A 26,949-nucleotide genomic window follows, 5' to 3' on the forward strand; every position below is an offset into this window, starting at 1 on the left:
GCTTTTAGTTGAAAATTACTGCTCATATAATTAATAAATTAGCTGATTAGAAAATCATATCTATTTTTGATGTATAATACTGATTCCATTTGGAATGAGTTTCCTAGAAGTCACAGTTTTCACCAGCAATAACAAAAGCAAGATGTATTTTGATATAAGCAGAGGAGAATTCTATTCAGATCCTAAGCTTTCAGTCCACACATTCATGTGTGCAAGACAAGGCGATGATTTATGATTAGGATTTCAATAATAATGAAATATTACTAAACACATAATTAAGTGTGTAACTTCATGATTAAAATTTACATATTATAGCAAAACAAGTGTAATAACATGACTAAGTGTTGAATGCAAAGGTGATGGAATATCAAATGAGAAAGGCATCAGTAATAAGAATAAGAAAGATCAGGGGCTCTGTCAGTGCTGGCAAACTGAAAACTGCACACAAATAGTAGAGAGGGGAAAAAAAAAAACTTCAAAAAGGGATACGACCTCCACTTTAATGAATGTGGATATTGGTGCCATCTGATCAGCATGTAAACTGTAAATGTGCCTCTGAGAGATGCCCCAACAGAAGCTCAACAGTGGTCAATATGACATTCAGCTGTTAAAGTTCGATTCCATGGCTAGTGAAATGTCATGGAGACTCATTTGCATTGTAAGATACGAGAATTAATTGGACATCTTCCTGAGAGGCCTTCAGTATTATACAGCAGATTCCAAGATCTTTGCACAGATCTAATGATTCACACATCACGTACATGATTAGAGAGTATTTTGTGATCTGAGATCTTTAGGCTCTAGCGAGCTAATTTCAGTGAGCAGTGAGATCCTGATATAATTTGTTAGAGTAAAATCAGTTCACCGCAACCCTTACATTAGAGCATAAATATGAACAAATCATCTTTACAGTCAAGAATAATACTTGTGGTGAACTGAACTGCATAAACATTAAGACTACAAGACAGCAATCAGATCTGTAGCCAAATCTCTAACTGTACTCTTATTTTAAACTCCGTGAAGAACATCTGTTGGCCACACCATAATATGTTTAATCTTCCAAAATATTTTATCCTTCTGTTTAATATGAACTATTTTTAAGATAAGTGGTACACCTATCTGTTAATGATTTAGGAATGTATATACACAGAGCATCTAAACCTTCACAGTCTGTGTATGTTTAGTACTATTTTGATTAAGTAAGGCTTATTTGCTTACTAGCACAAAATTTCTAGCAATAATTGTAGCTTCTACTTAGCATGCAGGCTGTTGTGAATGAAGCGTTACTTTACAGTAAACCATCAACATCATGGCATTAAAGGTTGAACTGAATACGTTGTCGTATTTTGTGCTTCATAATGCGCCACACATTTTCAATGGGAGACAGATCTGGACTGCAGGCAGGCCAGTCTAGTACCCGCACTCTTTTACTACGAAGCCACGCTGTTGTAACATGTGCAGAATGTGGCTTGGCATTGTCTTGCTGAAATAAGCAGGACGTCCCTGAAAAAGACGTTGCTTGGATGGCAGCATATGTTGCTCCAAAACCTGTATGTACGTTTCAGCATTAATGGTGCCTTCACAGATGTGCAAGTTACCCATGCCATGGGCACTAACACACCCCCACACCATCAGAGATGCTGGCTTTTGAACTTTGCCCTAATAACAATCCGAACAGTCCTTTTCCTCTTTGGCCCGGAGGACACGACGTCCATGATTTCCAAAAAAAATTTGAAATGTGGACTCATCAGACCACAGGACACTTTTCCACTCTGCGTCAGTCCATCTCAGATGAGCTCAGGCCCAGAGAAGCCGGCGGCGTTTCTGGGTGTTGTTGATATTTGGCTTTCGCTTTGCCTGGCAGAGTTTTAACTTGCACTTGTAGATGGAGCAACAAACTGTGTTCACTGACAGTGGTTTTCTGAAGTGTTCCTGAGCCGATGTGGTAATATCCGTTACAGAATGATGTCGCTTTTTAATGCAGTGGGGGATCAAAGGGATCGAAGGTCACAGGCATTCAATGTTGGTTTTGTGTCTTGCTGCTTACTTGCAGAGATTTGCAGAGAATCTTTTGATGATATTATGGACTGTAGATGATGAAATCCCTGAATTCCTTGCAATTGCACGTTGAGAAACATTGTTCTTAAACTGTTGGACTATTTGCTCAGGCAGTTGTTCACAAAGTGGTGAAACTCGCCCCATCCTTGCTTGCTCCTGCCCCAACTTGTTTGGAACATGTTGCAGGCATCAAATTCAAAATGAGTGAATATTTGCAAAACACAATAAAGTTTATCTGTTTGAACATTAAATATCATGCCTTTGTACTGTATTCAATTGAATATATGTTGAAAAGGATTTGCAAAACATATTCTGTTTTTATTTGTTTTACACAATGTCTTCACTGGAATGTGATTTCAGCCCACTCTGCTTCAGCTGATGTCAGCTTTAGCCCTTCTGGGAAAGCTTTCCACAAGGTTTAGGAGTGTGTTTATGGAAATTTTTCACCATTCTTCCAGAAGTGCATTTGTGAGGTCAGACATTGATGTTGGACGAGAAGGCCTGGCTCGCAGTCTCCGCTCTAATTAATCAAAAAGGTGTTCTATTGAGTTGAGGTCAGGACTCCACACCAAACTTGCTCATCCATGTCTTTACAGACTTTCCTTTGTGCACTGGTGCACAGTCAAGTTGGAACAGGAAGAGGCCATCCCCAAACTGTTCCCACAAAGTTGGAAGCATGAAATTGTCCAAAATCTCTTGGTCTGCTGAAGCATTAAGAGTTCCTTTCACTGGAACTAAGGGGCCAAGCCCAACTCCTGAAAAACAACCTCACACCATAATCCCCTCTCCACCAAACTTTTACACTTAGTACAATTCAGTCAGACAAGTACCATTCTCCTTGCAACCGCCAAACCCAGACTCATCCATCAGATTGCCAGATGGAGAAGCATGATTTATCACTCCAGAGAACACATCTCCATTGCTCTAGAGCCCAATGGTGGCGCTTTATACCAATGCATTTGAAGCTTTGCATTGTGCTTGGTGACGTAAGGCTTGGATGCACCTGCTTGGCCATGGAAACCCAATCCATGAAGCTGTCTACACTGTTCTTGAGCTAATCTGAAGGCCACATGAAGTTTGGAGGTCTGTAGTGATTGACTCTGCAGAACGTTGGTGACCTCTGCTCACTATGCGCCTCAGCATCTGCTGAACCCGCTCTGTCATTTTATGTGACCCACCACTTTGTGGCTGAGTTGCTGTCGTTCCCAATCAATTCCACTTTGTTATAATACCACTGACAGTTGACTGTGGAATATTTATTAGTGAGGAAATTTCACAACTGGACTTATTGCACAGGTGGCATCCTATCACAGTACCACGCTGGAATTCACTGAGCTCCTGAGAGCGACCCATTCATTCACAAATGTTTGTAGAAGCAGTCTGCAGGCCTAGGTGCTTGGTTTTATACACCTGTGGCCATGAAAGTGATTGGAACACCTGAATTCAATTATTTGCATTGGTGAGTGAATACTTTTGGCAATATAGTGTACATTTGCCTTTTCAACCTATAGGAGTTTAGCTCTGCCCATTCATGCTTTTTTAATCAGCTCTAATAAAGGGAAGCCCATACCAGAGCTCATTATGTCAGTCTTAAAGACACTAACAAAAACAGCCTGTTAAAATGATAGAGTAATTGGAAAATGGTCATTTATAAATTATATATGACTGTTGTTGGTAAATAAACCTTCAAACATTACATGTAGAGCTCAGAGAAAACAATAAAATACAAAAATAACGCAGGAAAAGTGCCCTTTAATTTTGAGTGTCACACATTTTACTGTAGGCCAACACATCAGCTTGATTTGGGCTGCAGACAATAAACCTAATAGTAGGCTGGGAGTTATTTCTACACTTCATATTATAGCACAGTAAGTTTTTACAGATGTGGGAGCACAGTCTGCAAAACGTCAACATGCCATTTTGTACGGCACTAAAATCAGATATATTCTGGTAATAATTATTTTACTGAAACCATTTGTGTAGGTGTTTTATCTGTAGTATATTGATAAAAGTGAACAGACAGAAGTAAAGATGCAGGCCAACAATGATCAGCTGCATCACTGACACTGAAAAGCTTGGTGAAACTGAACGTTTTTTCCCAAGCTTCTATAATCCTTGAAGGAAGAATTTATTTGCAAGCAATAGGCTTCATAATAATTGGATTCTCCACACATTATCCTGTTCTTACCATAAAGCGAGCAGCAAGAGAACTCTAGAATCATTCAGCACAGAATAAGAAGGTGCTTTAAAATAAATACTGTGTAGGGATGATGATTTGACTGCATTCTAGGTTTGGGATTCAATATCCTTGCGATAGGTTGAGTGAAAATAATTACTGCATCCATGTTACTGCACAACCTAGTAATTAGACTCTGTGGTGGAGGGCACAGAGCTGAAAGTTTGACATGAGATTAAATGCTAGCGTGGGTTAATTTTGGAGTGTGACATAAGAATGTGCCACTGTTCATTATGATTACTGCAAACTTTGTAGGGACATTAATGTATTAATGTAACAATGTAGGGACATTAATTCATTTAGAATTCAGGTGTGTTGCCTCTCTCCTCACTTCAAAGCATGATGCAAAAAGGGGAACAATTTTGTGTCTGGCAGTGATCAACACCCACCAACAGCCCATAAATACTGCTCACAATTACATGTTTAAATGGTGATGTGTACCATAACCTAATGGCTATAGGCAGCTACAAAACAATCACACTGTATTTCAGCTTGTTTTAGTTTTTTCCTACATGGAATTAGCATTCAAAATAAAATGGCTGCTAATAAGAACCACATTTATTAATAAAAACATATTAGATCATTTAAATACATTATGAAAGTTTCACTGTGCAAAACAGTTAAGAAACAGAACTGACCAATATAGGTAAACCTGTGATGTGTACATGTAAGCACGTATGAGCTTCTCTGGCTCTGCAAAAACAGTGTTTCACATATGAATGTCAGTTTGTCTCATATGAGCATCAAATACACACATGCTTACATCCAAAAGCATCTGCATCTACTTAAGTTTGTACATATTAGAGTACCAGCTGTTTCAGTGAATTTGTGGGATTAATGGGAATACCAGGCCGCAAGATCACACCACCGTCTGATGTTACTGACTGATTAAGGTGCATTGCAGGTGGGACTACTGGACACCCCAGCTCAGCCAGCAGGCTGTTATTCTAAAGGCTAAAATAAGCTAAAAATCAATTGTTACCCCAAGAAACCAGCAGTTCCTTCTATGTCTCTTACATGTCTCTGTTATCGGAACAAAACCTCGTATCTCTAAAATGGTAACTTTACAGGAAAAGGAAAAAACCTATTTTACTTTTAATGTAAGTCAATGGAACCAGACGTGTTTCCAAGCTATTTCTGTTGGTCCATTCACCATGAAATTTACATACAGTGTAAAGGGAAACAGGCATTTTTGAATTGTCAAAAACTGAAAAATGACAAAAATGGAGATAAATTTTTCTTCCGACAGCAGTGATATGTTCACTCCTTCAGTGACAACCTGGACTAACATTAACTCAGGCTGGAACTGACCACACAGCAGGAGATGAGTGATTACTGAAAGAAGCCTGGCTCAGCCATTCAGGTAAGGCACTATTATTAGCTTGTTTTGTACTTATTTACATTGCATTGTGTGGCTTATTTGTGTCATAACAGTAGAACAAATACCTTAGGAAGAATTCCAACCAGTGCATCACTCAGTACTATTGCCTCTTCTTGAAATACTGGCATTACAGATTTCACAATAAGCATTCTTACTGCTGCCTGTCAACACACACAGCTGATGTGTTGAAGTTTTAGTTAAGTTCCGCTGACTGTCACACATTCATGCGTCATTCAGCAGCAAATTACGTAAATTGCGTGACATATCTGTAATCTCTATTGCCAACACCAATACTGTATTTAGAAGCCAGTATTGAGGCCAATAAAAATACAGTTTCAGCACCGGTTCATTTGTGATTTAATCATTAAATCATTATGGGAGGACTCTGCAAAGCAATAAATACTGTTACAAGTTACTATAGCACCTTGGTGCTTACATATTACTACAAATCCCATAACAATTCCTGCTAAAAGAAATTAGCATTATTGCGATGAACACAGGATAAATACAGACTTCTCTTAAGTAAATTGAAACATTTATGCAGTAAACATCGTTACATTAAGACATGCTCAAAATTTCACAACATCTAACTCTTATAATCCACAAAACCCATAACTCATTTAAGTTCATATTTATGCATGTACATGCAGCACCCCAGTGCTGTCTGCAGAGGTGGAAAGTGGACCTGGGTGTCACGGCCTTAAAAAATTAAGCCCAAATGGATAATGAACATACAGAGCAGCTCACGGCTTATAAGATCTCACGACACAGTTGACACAAATGTCACAGATCAGCTGTGCGAATCTACCCCTTTAGGCTAAATGTAAATGTTAGCCAATTCATATTTTTCTTATGACTTGTTGGTGGCATTATTGTTCTTGCGTCCACAGACGTCCAAAATAATACCCTTCTAATCAACTGTTAACAGTAAGGAAAGCAATGTGACTGCCACATATTTAAACCTTTTGATTTGTTTTTCTTTAAAAAAGGACTTACTAGCCCACCCTGCGGTCTGGTGCAATAGATATGCCGTAAAGGAAAACTGTCTTACCTAATTCATTCATTAGCGGTGGAGCAGCTCCACCGAGATCTATATCCCCCATCATCCGCTCCACTCTGCTGCTAGGTACACCCTGGGCTCTGGAAGTAGTCCTGTAATGGAGTGGGTCCATCTCTCCATTTTGTAGCCCATTGGTAGGGCCCCTGATGGGTGGGACAAACTGTAGCCCTGAAGAAACGCTCTTATAAGTCATAGGTTTGGTCATTCTGTCTGCAGACGGTTTCCCTCCAGTCACTTTCCTTGGTTTCTGAGGAGCGGCCAAACCTGGGCCCCCTCCACCTCCTGTTCCCGTCCCACTAGTTCTTTTCTTTTTGCGGGTCTCCCCACGTGACTTGGAGGTGTAATGGATGCCATGGTGGCTGAGGTTGCGTGCCGTTGCACCACTGGGCTTGGCTGGTTTCGAGCGGCGTTCTTGCAGGCGAAGGTTGTTGAACTGGTCTATGAACTCCTCACAGTGCAGCAGGTGATGCTCTGGCTCCCAGGTGTCCTCTTTACTCCCATAGCCCTTCCATCGGATCAGGTATTCCCACTTGCCCTTTTTGTTCTTCCGCTTGTCTACGATCCGTTCCACCTGGAAGAAAGTATGCAGAATGGTCAGCTATGGTGAGCTCTCTGGACAAAAATGATCTAAACTAAGAACAGATATTTGAAGTTCTGTACTTCTGTAGGCACTCAGAAAGCTGTTATCATCCAGATACTGTCCTTCAGAACAGAGCCATTGTAGCTAGCTTGGTCAAAATCAGTGTGTATGAGAGCTTCCATGAAAGGATTTTTTGGACTTAAGTTGCCATTTACTCAAACTACCCTGAGGAAATCTTAGGCACATATTGCACATTCTCGGTCAACATTTCTCTCAGCGGTATGCATGTTTTAAGTGTAATATGATTTAAAAACATACACCATTAGAATAGATGCAAATAAACACAAATACAGTAAAGAGTAACAAGTTAGGATTTCAAGGTAGTAGCAATTCACAATTAATTGTAATTCTAATTATTTTAGAATTAGGTTTATAAACATGTATTGTTTCTAGCATCAACTAGAGTGGTCCTTACAATTCGTCCTTGGCAATGCACTCACTTTACAGGAGTACAGTTTACTTATAAATCTGTCAATCTATAGTGCTGTTACAAAAACAGCACTTCCTTGAATTGTTAGTCTATATGTTTTCTCCATCTCCTCATCACACAAGAAATACCCAAGCAGTCATTTTAGTTATTTGAATACTGGCACCTAAAACAGTTCACTGAGTACTGCAGTATCTCGTTATAACGGTATAATTACGTGGCTAATTAGTAATATCAAAACTTCAGGTAACTACCAGTCATTAGTACAAAATCCAGAACTGGAAACTAGATTCAGATTTGAAGACCTCTGTCTTAGATCCATGGCTGGTCCGGATGCTATTAACCAACTACAAAATGTCTACAGCACTGCAAATCTAGATTAGTTTAAAAACAAATGTACAATTGCTTGACACTAAGCATCCAAGTTTTATTTATCTACACCATACTGAACAAGGCAGCTGTCTTGTATATTAGGGAAATTTTCATGATGAAACAGAAATCATCAAAAAATTGCTTGAAATAAAATTTACAATTAACCTACAAGAGTTAAAAGTTAAAGAGGTTTTTGCCTTCTTGTGTTCAGTTACTATTTGGGAGATACGTGTGTTTTTTTCCCCCCCAAACAGCAACAATATGCTATTATTTAGTGTTTTATTTCTCACCATAAATAAATAAATAAATAAATAAATAAATATTTCTGCAACAATTCTCACTATTCAAAACCCGTTTGAGATGCTACGCCTTGCAGGCATCCAAAGAAAAGAGGTTACTGTGAATTAACATGGGAGTAACACTTCTAAAAGCATCTGGATATTTCATGTTTTAATTGCCTCTCATTCAGAACGGCATCACTTGTGAGTGATTAACAAGATGGAGAGGTAAGCCTCACTGGTGGCTCAGCGTTTATCTCTGCAGAAGTAATTGATGCTATTTAGTACCATAATCATTCTGCTAATTGAAGATATGTCATTAAAACATGACAGCAACAATGGCCATGAACAATCAACAATATCAAGCCCATAGACAATTACAAAATATATAAAATACGATCGGTCATATCTATTATTATGGGCTTTACAGACCCGCTTAGTGTGAAATTTAAAGTTAAAGTAAAATATTGCCTTTATTACATATTTAATGTTCACAACAATGATATTACAGAGCAGTAATGCTGAGACTAATTGTTTCTATGATTCTCATGATAGTGAATCATGATGGGATTAACATCAAAATGTATGCAAAAGTTGACTATTTACAATAAAGGAAGTGAATCGTAAGTAATTGTATAGGATACATGTGGCTACTCCTATCACATGAACAACTTCAGTTCATGTTATGTTGCGGTACAAGAAATTTTGTGGTTTTTCAGGCTACATAAGCCTCATATATCAAAACTGGATCAGTGTTATCTGTACCTGATATTCACTAGCATAATGAATAAATTTTTCCGTCCCACCATTAATCTTGGTAGTATTCTTGGCGTAACATGGCAGGTGTAGAGCTTATAAACTATATAGCTCGATTTCATATGGCCCATGAAATAAAACAACATTCCAGCTGTGTGCAATGACTTGTTTATTAGAATAATCAGATCCATTTGCAGTGCTGTAGGCATTTTTACAAGGATCTGGTAATCAGACTAACAGCTCATAGCCGTTCTGATGCAAATATGAGGGTTTGTATGCACAGATGATGTCACTCATACTTTATTATGCAACTTCAGCTATTCCCAAGCTTTTCTGATCCTATCCCCAGTCACCATGTCAATCACACCCATACACAGCCATGATTATATTAAAAGCCTACAGCCTAGCTCAATTTCACACTGAAAATATGAGACAATTTTAGCCTTTCATTGAATAAATTTAGACTGAGAAAACAAAATCAAGGCAAGTCTTGTCATATAATCCTTAATGAGACAGAAAAATACAGAGCAAAGAATCCAAGAGTCCATCTCAACAGAGAAACTCTAGATCCTCTACGGTTCTAGGTTTCTCTTTTCAAGTCTCCTCTTAAACTCACCCCTCAGTTTTTAGGGAGTTAGTGAGTAAATCAGGGGGCTGCTATTACCAAGCCCCTACCATACCCTTTACCAAAAGCTAGGTTTTGGGGTCTCAACCATTTTGTGTGGATTTTTTTTGTGTAGAACTGGAGGTATGTTTTGGATTAATGTCCTGCTAGAAAACCCCAACTGTGACCTAGTTGTGGGTTTCTGCCAGGTTTAGCCAGAGTTTCATATATAATTCCTGGGTACTTCCTGAAGGCCATTATGCCATGTCCACGGTTTCCAAGAGCCTCTTGAAAAGCAGCTCTAAAGCATCACCAATCCTCCACCACATCCAATAAGCCAGGTAAAGTTCTTCTGTTCTGTTGTTAAAGTTTTGTCAAACCCATCCACCTTGAATATTTGTTGCCAAAAAAATATTTTTGTCACATCTGACTAAAGAAGTCAGTTCAAAGTTCTTGGAGTAAACTCCAAACTCTTATGCTTGTGGGTGGTTTTTCTGGCACACTTTCCAAAAAGTCTGTTGGCATGGAAGTCTAATTGTACTTTTGGAGACTGTTGACACCTACAGCTCTGGTTGTTTTAAACGTCTTAATTACTGCCCTAATAGTGAATTTCATGTGAGTTTTTTTAATAGCCATTGCCCAATCTATGAAGGCCAGTACACTACATAATTTACTTTGTGTATTCTCTATTCTTCCCCATCACCACTGAAGAATGTGAAAGGTAATTTGGCCTCTGTACCGCCTCATATTTATATCCCCGTGAAACAGAATGTCATTGGTGACTTAAAACTAGAGAATATGCATTAGTTACATGGTTTTGTTAAACTATTTTGATAAGGGTTTTTGTTTTCTTACACTAAGCCTTCTTCAATTAAAGGTTAATTTTCTCTCATATTTTCAGTGTGGTATTGAGCTTATTAGACACAATTAATTTTTTTTTGTATTTTTTTATAAAGCTTTTAAAAAGTAGTCAGATCCATAACTAGTCACACTCTTGGTAAAGACATCCAAGTGTGCCCATAATTATAGAGCTGACTTTATATCATAAACATGTTTTGTCTTCTTTGGAAGGTTTAAATTTTGGTGTACATACTGTGACATGTGGCAATGGCAGCAGCTACTGTGCAGCATAGATAAGGGCCCATGGACCCTGTTCTATACCCCTATCTCATCATACCCTTTAACAGCACTTTGACTTTTGAGGTCTGATACACACAATACACAGAACTAATTTACAACACAGCAGTAAGGATCTTAACCATCTGTTAGACAGACTCATTAAGGGGCATATCACTGTGAAGTTTAATGTTTTCTCTTTTAATGCCGCTCAACCAACTCTTTAATGATGATTATCTGGTGAACTGAATGAGGAGTTATGGCCCTCCAGAGCTAAAGGCCAACAGTCTGAAGCTAAAATGTAATACCAGGGTGCTGCTAGGTGTGGTGTTTTGTTCATTTCAAAACACTGGCTTGTTTACACATAGACTCTATGGTGCTGCTTGATTAACTTAATGCTATGCAATATTAAATGAGCCAATTTTCCTTACAGCTTTGACTATAAAGTGCAATACTATCTTGGTCACAGCTATTTACTTGCATTATTTTCACAATGTACTAATTTGTATATGTAATATAAAAAAAAAAATAAAATCAATTTCCAGAAATGTGAATTAGCATATGCTGAGTCTACAGTGGTAAATGAAGCAAACAGTCTTCTTAAAGCTGAGCAGGCTATGTCAAGTTTCACTGTGCTGTTGAGCACAGTGCAGTAACAGCAGTAATACCAGTCTAATGCTTGATGTAAAAAGAGTATGAATGGCCTATCAGTCGCTATAGCTGTGTCTCACATAATCTGTCTAAAGTGTTTTGCAAAAAATCTGCTAATAATAATAATGACTGCCATGCTTCCACAGCCACTCCTTAATGACTCTGGCAGGCAAGCTGCCGGAAGCACCACAACATGCTGCAGATCAGCTGCTCATTGATCTCCCACAGACTAGCTGCATCTGTCTGTCCTTCCAGCCTACATCCAACAATGGCACTGAATACAGATGTGAAAATAGCAAATTACTATGGCAAATATATCATCCCTGTCACAAAATGAAAAACTCAGTATAAATAAACCTCTAAATGTAATAAATGAAAGTGAATGAATGTCATTATTGAGGTAACAGAACAGCCAACAGCTTGACCTGACCACATAAACGAGTTTATCTGGAGATGAAATGAGCCACCGTGTTATATGAGAAGCTGCTGCAAACAATGAAGTTACAATCCAGATGTATTTACCAACATCTATTCTGCATTTTTTTCTAAATAAAACAAAGAATTGTAAATTTTATATTATACATACATACACATACATATATATATATATATATATATATATATATATATATATATACATACATACATACATACATATACACACACACACACACACACACACACACACAGAGCGCAATTTGTAACACTTTTCCTTATAAATTGCTAGTATGTATTCTAATTCTAACAATAATAAAAAAACATTTGCACAGAAAATACTTCTGTAAATGTGAACACTTGCAAGGTTTTTAAATAGGGTAAAATAAATAAATAAATACCAAATATGGGCATTCAGTACTAACTTACATGCGCCATTTTTCCTATACATTTTAACACATTCTGCACAAACTATTTGCTCAGTGTTGAGTTCAACATGTTTAAAGAAACATATACACCAAATGTACTTGTACACAGGCCACATTTTATATTGAAATTTTTCTCAATTGTTTACTTTTTTAATCTATTAAACTCAAAGTCAAAGCAAATAACCAGCAAATAAACAGTAATTGTGCAATAAAATGTGCAGAACATCTTCTCTTTAGAGGATCTGTACTCAGTTTCACCTCATCAATAAAACATCACTTGACCAGGAGCACCCAAACTTTTGCACAAGACTGCACATACACTTAGTAAATTTCTCTCATATTAATATGTCTGCATTGGTGGTATTGTGGAAGTTAAATATTTAAAACATTTCCTGCTCTTAGCCTGGGTGCTGTTCATATTCATTAGGAAACTATAAAAGGACACTAAAAGGATAAGATGCTCCATGAAAAAAACAGATGTTAGAATTACACAGAAGACTAAACAGAAATTGCTCACCTACAAACAAATGAGTATTTAAGTACTTAATTAGTGTGATAGCAAAATGCTAGTAAACAAAGACAGATGCTCAAAGAATGACAAACACAAACTCCTATAAACAAGACAAACAGGGTTGATTAAAAACCCTGATAATGATAGGATAATGATAGGATAATGACCCATCACTTCTGTATATGTGGTCACTTCATTTAGTGACGCAAGACTGGAATCAGCAGATTTTTCCTTCACACACACGGAGCAACCAGAAGTTACCATTTTGATTTAGGCTGATCTGTGTTGCAATTTACAAGGCAGGTAAGTGCACTAGTGTGTTTGGATGCTGCTACACCAATACAAAATGTCAAAGAAGAATTATTCATAACTCCTTGTGGTACATGGCCAGTTGCCTCTTACTTTAGGTGTAACACTGTTTGATTCATTGCATTTAAAAAGGTGACTTTTTTCAATTAAAATATGCAGAAATTTAGGACATCCCAGTTTGGCCCATTAAAAAGCAAACAAACGTTATCTATGTTATGACTATGACTAACTGAAAGTACTAGAAATGTGCTGTGTGCTTCATTTGTTTATTTAACCCACACAGTGTAAGCTCTGCGTTAAAAAGAAGAATTCAGAATTGGCATTAAAAGTCATGATTGGTGCATCCCTAGCCTGATAAAATCTTAAAGACCTCACTATTTGCTATTTCACTAGTAAGAACAGTTGCTGTAAGTTAACATATTCAAAACTCTCTAATGTAGAGTACAGTTTTAGAATTTGGTTGTTTTTAAATAGATTATTGTTAAAACTATGATTAGCTGAAGAAGCATATGCAAGCATTGTGCTATTGTTGTAAAACCTTGTATCTCTGAAATAACTTTACAGACAAAGGTAAAGGCAAGAAACTAATACTACTAATAAATAAATAAATAAATAAATAAATAAATAAACAAAACCACACAACATTAATACGTTTCACTGTGTTTTTTTCTTCCTTAACATGATGTACTTCTGAGTTAAGCATACCACTCGGGCAGGAAAAACTATCTTAATTTGATTGGATTGTGAAAAGCGGGTATTCTGAAACACACATACTCTGACTTTCAACACAATAGGTTTGCTTGCAGAGAAGCCAAAAAAAAAAAATAAAATATAACTGTTTTGGCAAAAATTTATTACTACAAACTTTTGAGGTGTATTTGCTGAAATTATCTATTGTTTGTTGAAAGCTTTATTTGAATATGTATTTTTAACTTTTTACAATGCTGGTTCAGGCTAGCCTTTTGGCATCTACACTTCTCTTTAGTCAGGTTATCATTAAAAATCAAAATTCAGCATACAAGTGTAACTATTTAACGTGTTGGAGGAAGACATGGACTGTGTGTGTGTGTGTGTGCATTGCTCCATCATCTGCTGTCCCACCTCACTATTTGAACTACCTGACTCATGTTAACATGAACACAAAACTCAAGTGATCATTTTTTGCAACCTGTCCCAAAACTAAGAGTGAAAATGAGAGAGTAAATGAAGTGATGAGAAGAGGTCGCCTGCACCAAGCTAAACAACTGGAGCTGTGCGTACTTGCAGCTGGAACCGAGGTGATGACTGGTGTTCACACCCGATGTTAGGTGGAAATGACAGGGGGTTGGGGGGGGGGAGGGGGGTCACCGTTTAGAGGCAGTTAGTCACTGCACTTTGAACAAAGATTAATCCTTTTAAAAGAAGAATACTGTCTTTTGACAACACTTTGCTTATAATGACTAAAGACATGAACTAACAAAGTAAACATTTTGACTTCAGATAGACTAAGTAATCCTGGGCCATTTCTGTTGGTCACCATGCTCACATAACAAAGGACAGCAGATCATTACAGAAACATTGCAGAGAGGTATTTATTTCTCAGTGCTTTTATACGCCAAATTTAACAAGCTACCAGGTGTTTCACTCTTTTAGATGTTATGCAGTCAAAAGGCTGCTGCTGTAAGTGTTTTGGGCAGCCTAAATCTAGACATATACTTCCATTTGCAGATTAGATGTGGAATTAGGTCAGTGCTTCCAAAGGAGTTCCATAAGTACAGCTATGTCAGGCTAAAGATAGCAGTACAAAATGTCATATGATGTTATTTCTACAGTTCATCTTTACGTACGAGTACAACCAGGAAGTGCCTTGCTCTGAGTTTACTTACAGAGAACATGGTAAGTGTACATACTGTACATTTCAGTACTGATATTATCTTAAAGCCTTTGTTGCTGAAGAAGCACTGGATTTAATGTACTCTCAACAATCAAAAGGGTAAGCATTAGATCAGATCTTTCTTTGGAGATCGCCTTCTATTGGACTGAACATAGTCCTTTTTTGTCTCTTGCTGAAATGCATTTCTGCCTTTAAGAAAACAGCCTTCGACTCTCACTATTTAAATGGCAGTTGCTTTATTTAGCCATGATATGATGAGGTAGGGCTGTTTGTCCATAGGTGTAGTGGGAGTTAACAACTTGTATATCTTGGTTCATTTAGGAGGGGGTGTAGGGAGGAGTTACACGGTCCTTTAAAATGTGGACCGTAGCAGTTTTTGTTGTTTTGGCTCTGTACTCCAGTACTCCAACTTCAAAACAATAACTATAAGTTTAAAGTGCAGAATGACCCATTTAAATTAGAGGTCCATATACCTATTTATCATATTTTTCTTGTATTTTATTCATATGACATGACATTTGTGTGGGCTTACACACCAAAAACAGTCATAACTCATTTTTATTTCACCATTTTCCACCTCGTTTTGTCCCTTAAAATGAAACAGCCTGTTGTATTGTTTTGTCTTCAAGATTAATGTTATATGCAAACATTTGGGCATCCATCCATCCATCCATTTTCTAAGCCGCTTCTCTGTTAGGGTAGCGGGGGGGGGAGGGAGGTGCTGGAGCCTATTCCAGCAGTCTTTGGGCGAAAGGCAGGATACACCCTGGACAGGTCGCCAGTCCATCGCAGGGCAGACAGACAGACACAGACTGTTACTCACACACCTCACACCTAGGGCAATTTAGCATGTCCAATTGGCCTGACTGCATGTCTTTGGACTGTGGGAGGAAACCGGAGAACCCAGAGGAAACCCATGCAGACACGAGGAAAACATGCAAACTCCACACAGAGAGGACCCCGGTCACCCGGCAGGGGAATCAAACCCAGGCCCTCCTCGCTATGAGGTGACAGCGCTATCCACCACGCCACCGTGCCGCCCAAATTTGGGCACTGAAGCCAAATTACATATCTTGTTGACTTTTGAAGTGAAAAGAATAAAACACAACCTCAGTTAGTGTATCACTGACTGTATATTCAATATTACAGAAAAAGTTTGGACAAGGCCTTAACTGTCACATTAGTACTTGACCTTTGTATCAGTCCTATCATCCTTGCTAACATTCACATTGTGCACTGGTCTGAGTGGATCAGACACAGCAGTACTGCTGGACTTTTTAAACATCTCAGTGTGACTACTGAGAATAGTCCACCAACCAAAAATATCCCAATAAACAGCTTCCTGCGGGCAGCGTTGAAGGACTAGAGGATGACCAACACAAACTGTGCAGGAGCAGATGAGCGATTGTCTCTACAAGGTGTCTACAAGGTACAAGATTGTATCTACAACGTGGACTGACAAGGTATGAATGTCTAATAGAGTGGACAGAGAGTAGACACATTGTTTAAAAACTCCAGCAGCACTACTGTCTGATCCACTCGTACCAGCGCAACACACACTAATACACCACCACCACGTCGTCAGTATTACTGCAGTGCTGATAATGATTCACCACCCAAATAGTACCTGCTCTGTGAAGGTCCATGGAGGTCCTGACCACTGAAGAACATGGTAAAAGGGGGCTAACAAAGTAACAAAATAAAGAAACAAATGGACTACAGTCTGTAATTGTTGTTGTTTTAATTGTCATTGTGATATCAAAAAACCTACACATGTATAAATATACAACCCCAATTCCAATGAAGTTGGGACATTGTGTAATACATAAATAAAAACAGAATACAATGATTTTCAACCTATATTCAATTGAATACACTACAAAGACAAGATATTTAATGTTCAAACGGATAAACTTTGTTTTTTGCAAATATTCACTCATTTTGAGTTTGATGCCTGCAACACGTTCCAAAGAAGTTGGGACAGGGGCATGTTTACCACTGTGTTACATCACCTTTCCTTTTAACAACACTCAATAAGTGTTTGGGAACTGAGAACACTAATTGTTGAAGCTTTGTAGGTGGAATTCTTTCCCACTGTTGCTTGATGTACAACATCAGTAGCTCAACAGTCCGGGGTCTCCGTCGTCGTATTTTGTGCTTCATAATGCGCCACACATTTTCAATGGGAGACAGGTCTGGACTGCAGACAGGCCAGTCTAGTACCCCCACTCTTTTACTACGAAGCCACGCTGTTGTAACACGTGCAGGATGTGGCTTGGCATTGTCTTGCTGAAATAAGCAGGGACGTCCCTGAAAAAGACGTTGCTTGCATGGCAGCATATGTTGCTCCAAAACCTGTATGTACCTTTCAGCATTAATGGTGCCTTCACAGATATGCAAATTACCCATGCCATGGGCACTAACACACCCCCATACCATCAGAGATGCTGGCTTTTGAACTTTGAGCTGATAACAATCCAGACAGTCCTTTTCCTCTTTGACCCGGAGGACACAACGTCCATGATTTCCAAAAACAATTTGAAATGTGGACTCGTCAGACCACAGGACACTTTTCCACATTGCGTCAGTCCATCTCAGATGAGCTTGGGCCAGAGAAGCCAACGCTGTTTCTGGGTGTTGTTGATACATGGCTTTCACTTTGCATGGCAGAGTTTTAACTTGCACTTGTAGATGGAGCGACGAACTGTGTTCACTGACGATGGTTTTCTGAAGTGTTCCTGAGCCCATGTTGTAATATCCGTTACAGAATGATGTCGGTTTTTAATGCAGTGCCGCCTGAGGGATCGAAGGTCACAGGCATTCAATGTCAGTTTTCTGCCTTGCCGCTTACTTGCAGAGATTTCTCCAGATTCTCTGGATCTTCTGATGATATTATGGACTGTAGAAGATGAAATCCCTAAACTCCTTGCAATTGCACATTGAGAAAAGTTGTTCTTAAACTGTTGGACTATTTGCTCACGCAGTTGTTCACAAAGTGGTGAACCTCGCCCCATCCTTGCTTGTGAATGACTGAGCCTTTCAGGGATGCTCCCTTTATACCCAATCATGGCACTAACCTGTTTCCAATTAACCTGTTCACCTGTGGAATGTTCCAAACAGGTGTTTTTTGAGCATTCCTCAACTTTCCCAGTCTTTTGTTGCCCCTGTCCCAACTTCTTTGGAACGTGTTGCAGGCATCAAATTCAAAATGAGTGAATATTTGCAAAAAACAATAAAGTTTATCTGTTTGAACATTAAATATATTGTCTTTGTAGTGTATTCAATTGAATATAAGTTGAAAAGGATTTGCAAATCATCATATTCTGGTTTTATTTATGTTTTACACAAAGTCCCAACTTCATTGGAGTATTTTGGCATCACAAAGACAAATAAATTAAAGTGATGAAGAGATGATCTTATTCGGAAAAAAAGAGAGAGAGAAAAATAATTAATTTTATTACTGCAATATAAATCTGTAGCCCTTCAATTTCAGAATCAAATTAACTGGACAATTGTCAGTCAATTAAAAGTCTAATTAACATAAAATAGACTGCATATTTCAGCTAACAGATCCAGAATACAGCACACTATTACCTGCTGAAACCAAGAACCAATACAGACATCAACATCTCTGATAGAAATCAGTGTATCTGTATGCTATTACTTATTCAAGACACAAAATATCCAACTACATCTCAAGATGGACTACTTGCAATGTTCTTTCGTAATCTCAGCCTGGGAAATGCAGCTCGTTCTGTAATGCATTTCAGAGTTTCTAATACTTCTAAACTACTAAATGAGAAGAGCAGAGATAATCAGAAAATGGAACCATCCTACTGTACAGTTCTGGCACAGTTCAGTCTTTAGGAATTATTTTAGTCTGGCCGAGATTAGCACAGCCCAGTCATTGCTGCCTCTGAATTACTGATTACCTGTTCCATTTTTCAGTCTAGTAAATCCATGAACTTGGCTTACCTTTCATTTTCTTTCTCGACACATTATATTATCGATCACAAACAAAAAGGCAGACTGTCCTGGTTCTTTAGCTAACCTGTACATTAATCTGTCTAGGTGACACTCCTTATGGCACATGACTGTACCTCGCTCACGTCGATAAGAGGTGGCTATAAATATGTTGATCAGGCACAGCACTGTATCTAGCTCAATGCCTTAAATCACACAAAGCCATGAAAGAAAACCAGTCTTTTACATAAAAGTAAGCTTAAACTTGCAGTAACAATCCATCTAAAGTGTACTTAGACTGGTAATCATATTCCACCTGTTCATTATGCTTTGGCTGGTGTACATAGGTCAACTGGTTTATTGCCTAAATACTTGGTCAGTGATTTATTCAGATTACTTTGTTGTTGTTTTTGTTTCACCCTGCAATGATTCTTTAAAAAGTCATTAATCTGTGACATGAATGCAAGAAGAACTAACCTTTTCAACTGTGAGATTTTCGTGTTCTTGTGAAAAACTGAACTGTTATCCAGTAAGCAGCACAACACAGCTAAGATTAAAGATGTCATTATTGGTTATCGTAGAAATCAACTCATTTAGGCATGATTTTGCCAAATAACTGAATAATACATGCAATGTCCATCAGCAAACATTTCATTTTACTTCAAATACATTGTAACTACAAACACATGTGAATTAGAGAGATCCTGCTCATGTGGGTTTCCTCTCTTTCAGTGATGAAGTGATTTAAGAAGGCTGTTCAGACTGCCGATCACAGTGTTATCATGCTCTGTGGACAGCCTGATCAATTTTCATTCAATGAGAATGTAAAATTTTCTTTTATTTAATCAAGTAATCATATCAGCCCTAGATCAGTTATGTGGAACATCTCTTAGCACATTGACAGGGTACATGTATTGCACTGCCAGAGCAAGAAATGGAGGTTTTCTTTCAGAATGTGCTGAAAGAATACTTTGTTATATTATATTTACTTTCAGTATGTGCTGACAAAGTTCAAGCTGCCAAAAACAAAAAACTTTTAATCAACTCATGCTCATAGGTATCTAGATTTAAGGGCATCTTGAGAAGATCTTAAGAAGCCTAAGACTAGACAGAAAACTGCACAATCCATTTATAAAACTGTAGTGAAAAGGATGAGATGACGTACTTTCTATGTAAGCAGTGTTCACGGAAGCAGAACTGAATTACATCACCGCACACCAAAGTTATGAGGACAACACTGCAGAGATGATTATTATATTGAAAGTGTTGTGGTAACTGAGATCTTTCTCTTATTGTAATAACACTGTATATGACTGTCAACGGTACAACAATAATGCACCTGCAGAACAGCACTTCCATGCTTTAAGAAGATAATGAATTCAAAGAGGAAAGGTGAGACGCTCTAAGCCTCGGTCGGGAGTGGGCACTGAGCCATTCAAAGCTTATGTAGAAGAGCTTACATTTCACTAAAGGTTACAAATGTAACAACTGATAGCGTTATCTGAATTATTTAAGAACAAATCAGAAGCTCTCAGCAGTGATCCAGGTGAATTTTTACTACAGATCATGAACAAACATAAGCCCTTGACTTTTAATTTTTATTGAGTAAATAATTACTTTTGAGCTGATCTGACTGCCTAAATATAGCCTCATAAACCTGCCTGTACATTTTGCTTATAATAGTCTTCTACAGCCCTGAGGGAGAAGCAGCTTAGAAAATGGATGGATGGATGGTCTTCTACAGATGTGCATGAACAGTTACAGCTCCTTCTTCGTGGTTCAGTGTAACAAATTAACATATGCAAGTGTTAGCTTTTTTTATTCATCCTCAACAATTAGGCAATAAAATATCAATATTAACTTGTCACTGAATGCTGTGATACTCCAAGCACAACATTAAGCAGTCAACATTTTCACAGACCTTCTGTCTGGTTTTCTGAATCTCCAAGTCAAATATCTACAAACGGTTTATAGGTATAGTACTTTATTCCCAGACCTTTCAACTCACATTGCTCCAATTATTTTCTATTGCTCAGAAGTTATATTGACTTTACTTTATGACCTATAAAAGAATGGGTTTCTGTTCACACATTAACAACCCTCCACCAAAAGAGGAGAGTTTTCATTTATTATTAAAAACAATACCACATTCAGTCGTATTCAAAAGTTTGAATATCCCTGGTCAAAGTGCAATAAGTTAACACATAACATAAATATGTCTTATAATAAAAACATAAATATGTCTTTTCTTTGCAAACGTTAGTGCACAATTTCCATTATATTGCTTAGTTTAACATTTAACATATTGCGAGGAAAAGAAATACAAGATATGTCATAACATTTGCACAGGACAAATGTTATCTTTTAGTTTTTCCCTCAATATGTTACACTCAGCAGATAAACAGCAGTAGTGCATTACACTGTGTGCACAATTATTAGACAAGTGAGTATTTTGACCATATTATCCTTTTTAGGCATATTTTCTAACTCCAAGCTGGATAAACTTGACTCCTTAATGGATTTAAGCATAGCAGGTGATGTGTATCTGTGTAATGAGGGAGGGTGTGGCCTAAGGAGGTTAACACCCTATATCAAGGTGTGCATAATTATTAGGCAGCTTTTTTCTTCAGGCAAAATGGGCCAAAAAAGAGATTGAACTGACTCTGAAAAGTCAAAAATTACCAAAAGTATCTCAAATGGATGCAGCACTCTTGAAATTGCTAAGATATTGGGGCGTGATCACAGAACCATCAAACGTTTTGTTGCAAATAGTCAACAGGGTCACAAGAAATATGTTGAGAAAAAAAAGACACAAAATAACTGCCAAGGATTTGAGAAGAATCAAGAACCAAGAAGTACAAGATGTTCAGTGCTCAGAGACATGGCCAAGGTAAGGAAGGCTGAAACCCACCACCACTGAACAAGACACATAAAATCAACTCCCAAGCCTACTGCAAGCTTTTAGAAGACACTTTGTTTAAGCAGTGGTACAGGAAGAAGTCTGCGTCTTTCAAAAAGACAATGATTTTTATGCAGGTCAATGCTCTATCACATGCATCTAAGTATGGCTCGCCAGTAAAGGCATTAAAGATGAAAAACTTATGACATGGCCCCCTTCCTCACCTGACCTGAACCCAACTTGTGGACAATTCTTGAACGGGAGATTTACAGTGAAGGAAAACCGTACACCTCTCTGAACAGGGTCTGGGAGGCTGTGGTTGCTGCTGCACAAAAAGTTGATCGTCAACAGATCAAGAAACTGACAGACTCCATGAATGGAAGGCTTATCACTGTTATTCAAAAGAAGGGTGGCTATATTGGTCACTTTTTTTATATATATATATATATATATATATATATATATATATATATATATATATATATATATATATATATATATATATATCAGAAATGTTTATTGGAAAGTTTTGCGTTGTTTGTTTATAATTCTCACTTGAACAGATGAAAATAAAAAAGTGAGTGTTTTTCATTTAGCTGCGTAATAATTCTGCACCATTATAGTTGCCCAATAATTGTGCACATATAGATATTCTCCTAAGAAAGCCAATACCTCACTTTGACTTTCTTAAACATTCATGATTGAGGTTTATTAACATTTTGGCTTAACCAAGAGCACTGTAGTTTGTGATTAATAAAAATAATCCTTAAAAATAAGACTTGCCTAATAATTGTGCACACAGTGTAGAATGTGCAGAAGTGTGTTCTCTGTATATGCACTTACTTTTCTTTAGAAAATCAACAGGTAATTTGACCAATTGTCCAAACTTTTGACTATGACTGTAAGGCAGTTTTTCCAGCTATTAGTTATTATAAATATAATTTGAGTGTTTTATTTAATTTATTGATTTTATTACATCTGAATGATGCCCTTCACATCATTAGTGATGATAAACCTTAACATCTGATTGAAAAAAAAACCTTCAGTTCAATGTCTTATTTGACTCTGACAGGTCTCTGTTGAACATCTTACATCTAATATGTTGTAGCTTATCATGCAGTGCCCATCAAAAGACAATCAACATTCACAGACAGTAGTCAGGACTTCGCAATGCAATCTCATCTTATACAAGTCAATCGAATACAAAAAGGGGTGACATTTAGCTGCAGGCTCTAACCTACAACACATGCAGGTATTTAATAAGTGGAGAGACCAAAGGTTTAAACCATGTAATGATTAAACATTTAACAACACGTATCTGAAGTTGCCCCTCTAATCAAAGGGTGGTGAATAAGGTATAGAAATTAGTTTACGTTCATGTGTCACATGAGATTCTACACCAATCAGGCATAACATTAAAACCTCCTCCTCGTTTCTACATTCATTGTCCATTTTATCAGCTCCATTTATCACCACTTTGTAGTTCTACAGTTACAGACTTCAGTCCACCTTTTTTTCTGCATACTTTGTTAGTCCCCTTTCACCCTGTGACAAACACCCCCACAGGACCACCACAGAGCAGGTATTATTTGGGTGGTGGGCTATTCGCAGCACAGCAGCATCTCTGATATTGTGGTGTATGTTGTGCTAGGACAGGTGGATCTGACATGGCAATGCAACTGAGTTTTTAAACAGCTCGTGTCACTGCTGGACTGAGAATACACCACCAACTTCACCACATCAGTATCACTACAGTGCTAAGCATGATCCACTGCCCAAATAGTACCTGCTCCGTGGTGGTCCTGACCACCAAAGAACAGAGTGAAGGAGGGCTAGCAAAGTATGAGCCACAGAGCGCATCTATATGGTAGGTGGAGCTGATAAATGGACAATCAGCATAGAAATAAGGAAGTGGTTTTAATGTTATGGCTAATCAGTGTATATGAAGTGCCTAAAAAAAAAAAAAACACATGTTCACAAGTAAAGATGTGACAATGTGAATGAAATGACAGCATGTGACCTAACATGAATGACATGTTACACCACCACATTACACAAAGTGTGATGAATTACTTATGATGTGACAAAACTCACAAATGGAAAATAAAAACCCAAAATCCACATGTGGAATAAAGGTGTAGAAAAATGACTTGAAATGGCAAAAAAAAAAAACGAGAGAAATCTGATTTCATGTCATGTGATTTTTCTGTCAAGACAGAGCCCATCCTAACCCATTTCTCCTGAAAGCTTTAGGAGACACCTGTGGGACATTCCCACACAAGCGCACAGGTGACCGACCCAGTGTTTTCAACACTTTCCTCAGAAATGTTAAGAGGAAGCAGAAATAGCAGTGAACCTGAGCAGCACCACAGGTTAGCTTTAAACATCAAGTCTCCATGCTTAAACTGCTGGTTAAGCATACAACAAGAATACAGGAGACATTTCAGGCCAGGACCTGTTTATCTTACTCGGCGTCAATGTGTGACTCTTACAAGCTCAGGAGGAAAGGGTCTTGGGTTTATAACATTAACGTTATGCCGTGAAAAGAAACTGAAACATGGACGCCATGATATCAGCACTCCACGCCAGAGGTATTACTCAGCCAGCATGACAAACACTACCAGACTCAGAAGCGTGAAAACCACTTATAGCTGCTCCTAAAACTTGGTCAGAAAAATGAAGTTTCACAATGACCCCTTTGGTCCAGACTAGTTCTTAAAAGACAAACACTGTTACACAGTAATATGTGAAGTGTTACTGCTGGCGCCTCAACATTTCACACTTCACTCAGCCGCAACAACTATTCAAGTGTCCTGGTAGCGACTCTGTTTAAAACGATTATTTTATCAAATGAATACAAAGTCACTTTATTTCGGCAGACCGAAAAACTCGGTGAACGGCCCATTAATGACAGCTGAGCACCAAAGCGCGAGTCTTAGAGAGCCAGAAGAGGCTGAACATAGACAAATGTTCACACAAGCAGCCGGCCAGTGCTCTCTCCATACCCCCCAAGTCACTTCACCCATCAGCACTGTACTTTTATCACCACTTCTAACACTGCTCGACGAGGAGTTCAGACCCTCACACGTCTTTCTCTCACTAGGACAATTCACCGGCTCTGCGCCCACAAAAGTACGAACGAGGCGGAAAAACACACGAGACAAACTCAACGCCTCATCTCGACTGTCCTTCGCGTGGAGGCTAGGATAGTTTCGCCTGTTAAAGGGCTTAAGGACGTCGGATTCGGCTTTTCCATGCGAGGAGGAGGAGGAGGAGGACCTCCCCTCACTTCCTAATTCCTCCATTCGTCAATTTTAAGAAGTGAATCCCTTTGACAGGAGCGAAGGTTTACCTCGTAAAGCTCCCCCGAAGCCATCCTTGGGCTGGGCGCTCTTACGGACTCCCTCGTCGGGGTTTTTTTCCCGTTCTCCTCGTTGGCTCGGTGTACCGGAGAAAAGCCCCGATAGACGGGTATTAACAAACTGGCCTCGTTATTGGGAGCCAGCCGCAGTAGCAGATCAGCAGGCAGCGTCAATCGAGCACGGCTGCGATGGATTGAGCCCTTGGTTAAAAAACAAACGCGTATGGGAGGACGGGGCGGTGCTGTCTGTCTACCGGAGAGCGGCTTTACTCAAACTGCTCCTGCTGATGAGCTCCGTGAGCTTGTCTGTGGAGGAAGTCCTCCGAAGCTGAAGGCAGCGTTAATAGACGCCCCCATGGTGCAAAACGGCCATTTTGACGCCCAAGCAAGTGGGTTAAGGTCGCTTCAACTTTATTCCAACGGCTTGAGTAGCCCTTAATTGATAATTGGTCGAACTGTTGTTCTTAACGCGCCGTTTCGTCGTCAGTAGGCTGGGTTTGGAAGTGTTTTGGAGGTCCTGCTCCATATTTCTCAACATACCGTGATGTTTAATGTATGACCGCAGCGCCTTCCACATACGAGCTCAACCAACAATTAGCCGTAGTAGATGTAGATTGTCACAGTGGACTAAGAGCAGCAGGAGAGTAGTGGACTAAGAGTAGCAATCTTCAGTGGTTCTGTAGTAAAAACAGTGGTTCTATATAGAACCGTGAACACTCAGAGAACTGTTTGCATGCTGAAAGAGTTCTTTGCATGCTTGGAGAGTTCTTGGTGTCATGAAATGGTTCTTTAGATGGACGGAGAATGTGCAGTATGGTTCTAAATAGAAGCCTTTTGAAAATGGTTCTGTATAGCACCAAAAGGGGTTCTGCTACCACGACAAAGCTTATAACAACAGCAGAACCCTTTTCAAAAAGGTTCTATAAAGAGCTCTATACAGTGCATTCTCCATCAATCTGAAGAACCATTTCACCACACAAAGAACCTTCAATTAATCAAAGGATTCTCTGAGTTTCCATGGTTCTATATAGAACCATGCTCTTTGAAGAACCATCTTTTTAAGAGTGTATAGCACTACAAATGTGCCATTTGTAAACAAGTCCTGAGTGGGACTGTTTAGAACAATGTTCTTTATCATAAAGAAATATTTCACTACGCAAAGAACCATTTAATGATGCAGAGGTGTGCTTTGAGTGTTCATGATTATATATAGAATTTTTTTTTTTTAAACCAAAGAACCTTTTGAAGAATAATCTATTTTTAAGGGTATTAAAACATAAAAAGGTATACAACACATTCTACATCACGAAGAACTATTAAAGGAACATTTAAGCATGCAAAGGCTTCTCTATAGAACCACTGCTTTTACTAAGGAACCCATAAAGAACTGTCTTTTCTAAGTGTGTAAGCTGACACATACAGCTAAGACTGTAAAGTAGCAATAATGATGCCACAATTAACTATCATGACAATATGTTACAAGCAAAAAAAAAAAAAAAATAATAATAAAGAAAACTGGTATATAAATTAGCAGAGCAGAGTTTAATATGTCCAAAAGACACCTGCTTTGAAATCAAGAGTTTTAATATGG

General features: G+C 38.4%; 1 protein-coding gene across 1 annotated transcript in view; it reads right to left on the bottom strand.

Annotated features, from left to right (window-relative positions):
- LOC108442583 (chromodomain Y like 2) overlaps positions 1 to 25,702 on the bottom strand; it is a 51,862-nt gene extending 26,160 nt beyond the window's left edge. Inside the window, exons 1-2 of the mRNA XM_017722701.2 lie at positions 25,350 to 25,702; positions 6,727 to 7,306 (exon numbers count right to left, since the gene is read on the bottom strand). Coding sequence (XP_017578190.1) covers positions 6,727 to 7,306; positions 25,350 to 25,373 — 604 coding nt within the window. The 5' untranslated portion in view covers positions 25,374 to 25,702. The remainder of the gene's footprint in view (positions 1 to 6,726; positions 7,307 to 25,349) is intronic.
- Between the last annotated feature and the right edge of the window lie 1,247 nt (positions 25,703 to 26,949).

This window comes from Pygocentrus nattereri, chromosome 7, assembly GCF_015220715.1.
Source record: "Pygocentrus nattereri isolate fPygNat1 chromosome 7, fPygNat1.pri, whole genome shotgun sequence".
Lineage (NCBI taxonomy): Eukaryota > Metazoa > Chordata > Actinopteri > Characiformes > Serrasalmidae > Pygocentrus > Pygocentrus nattereri.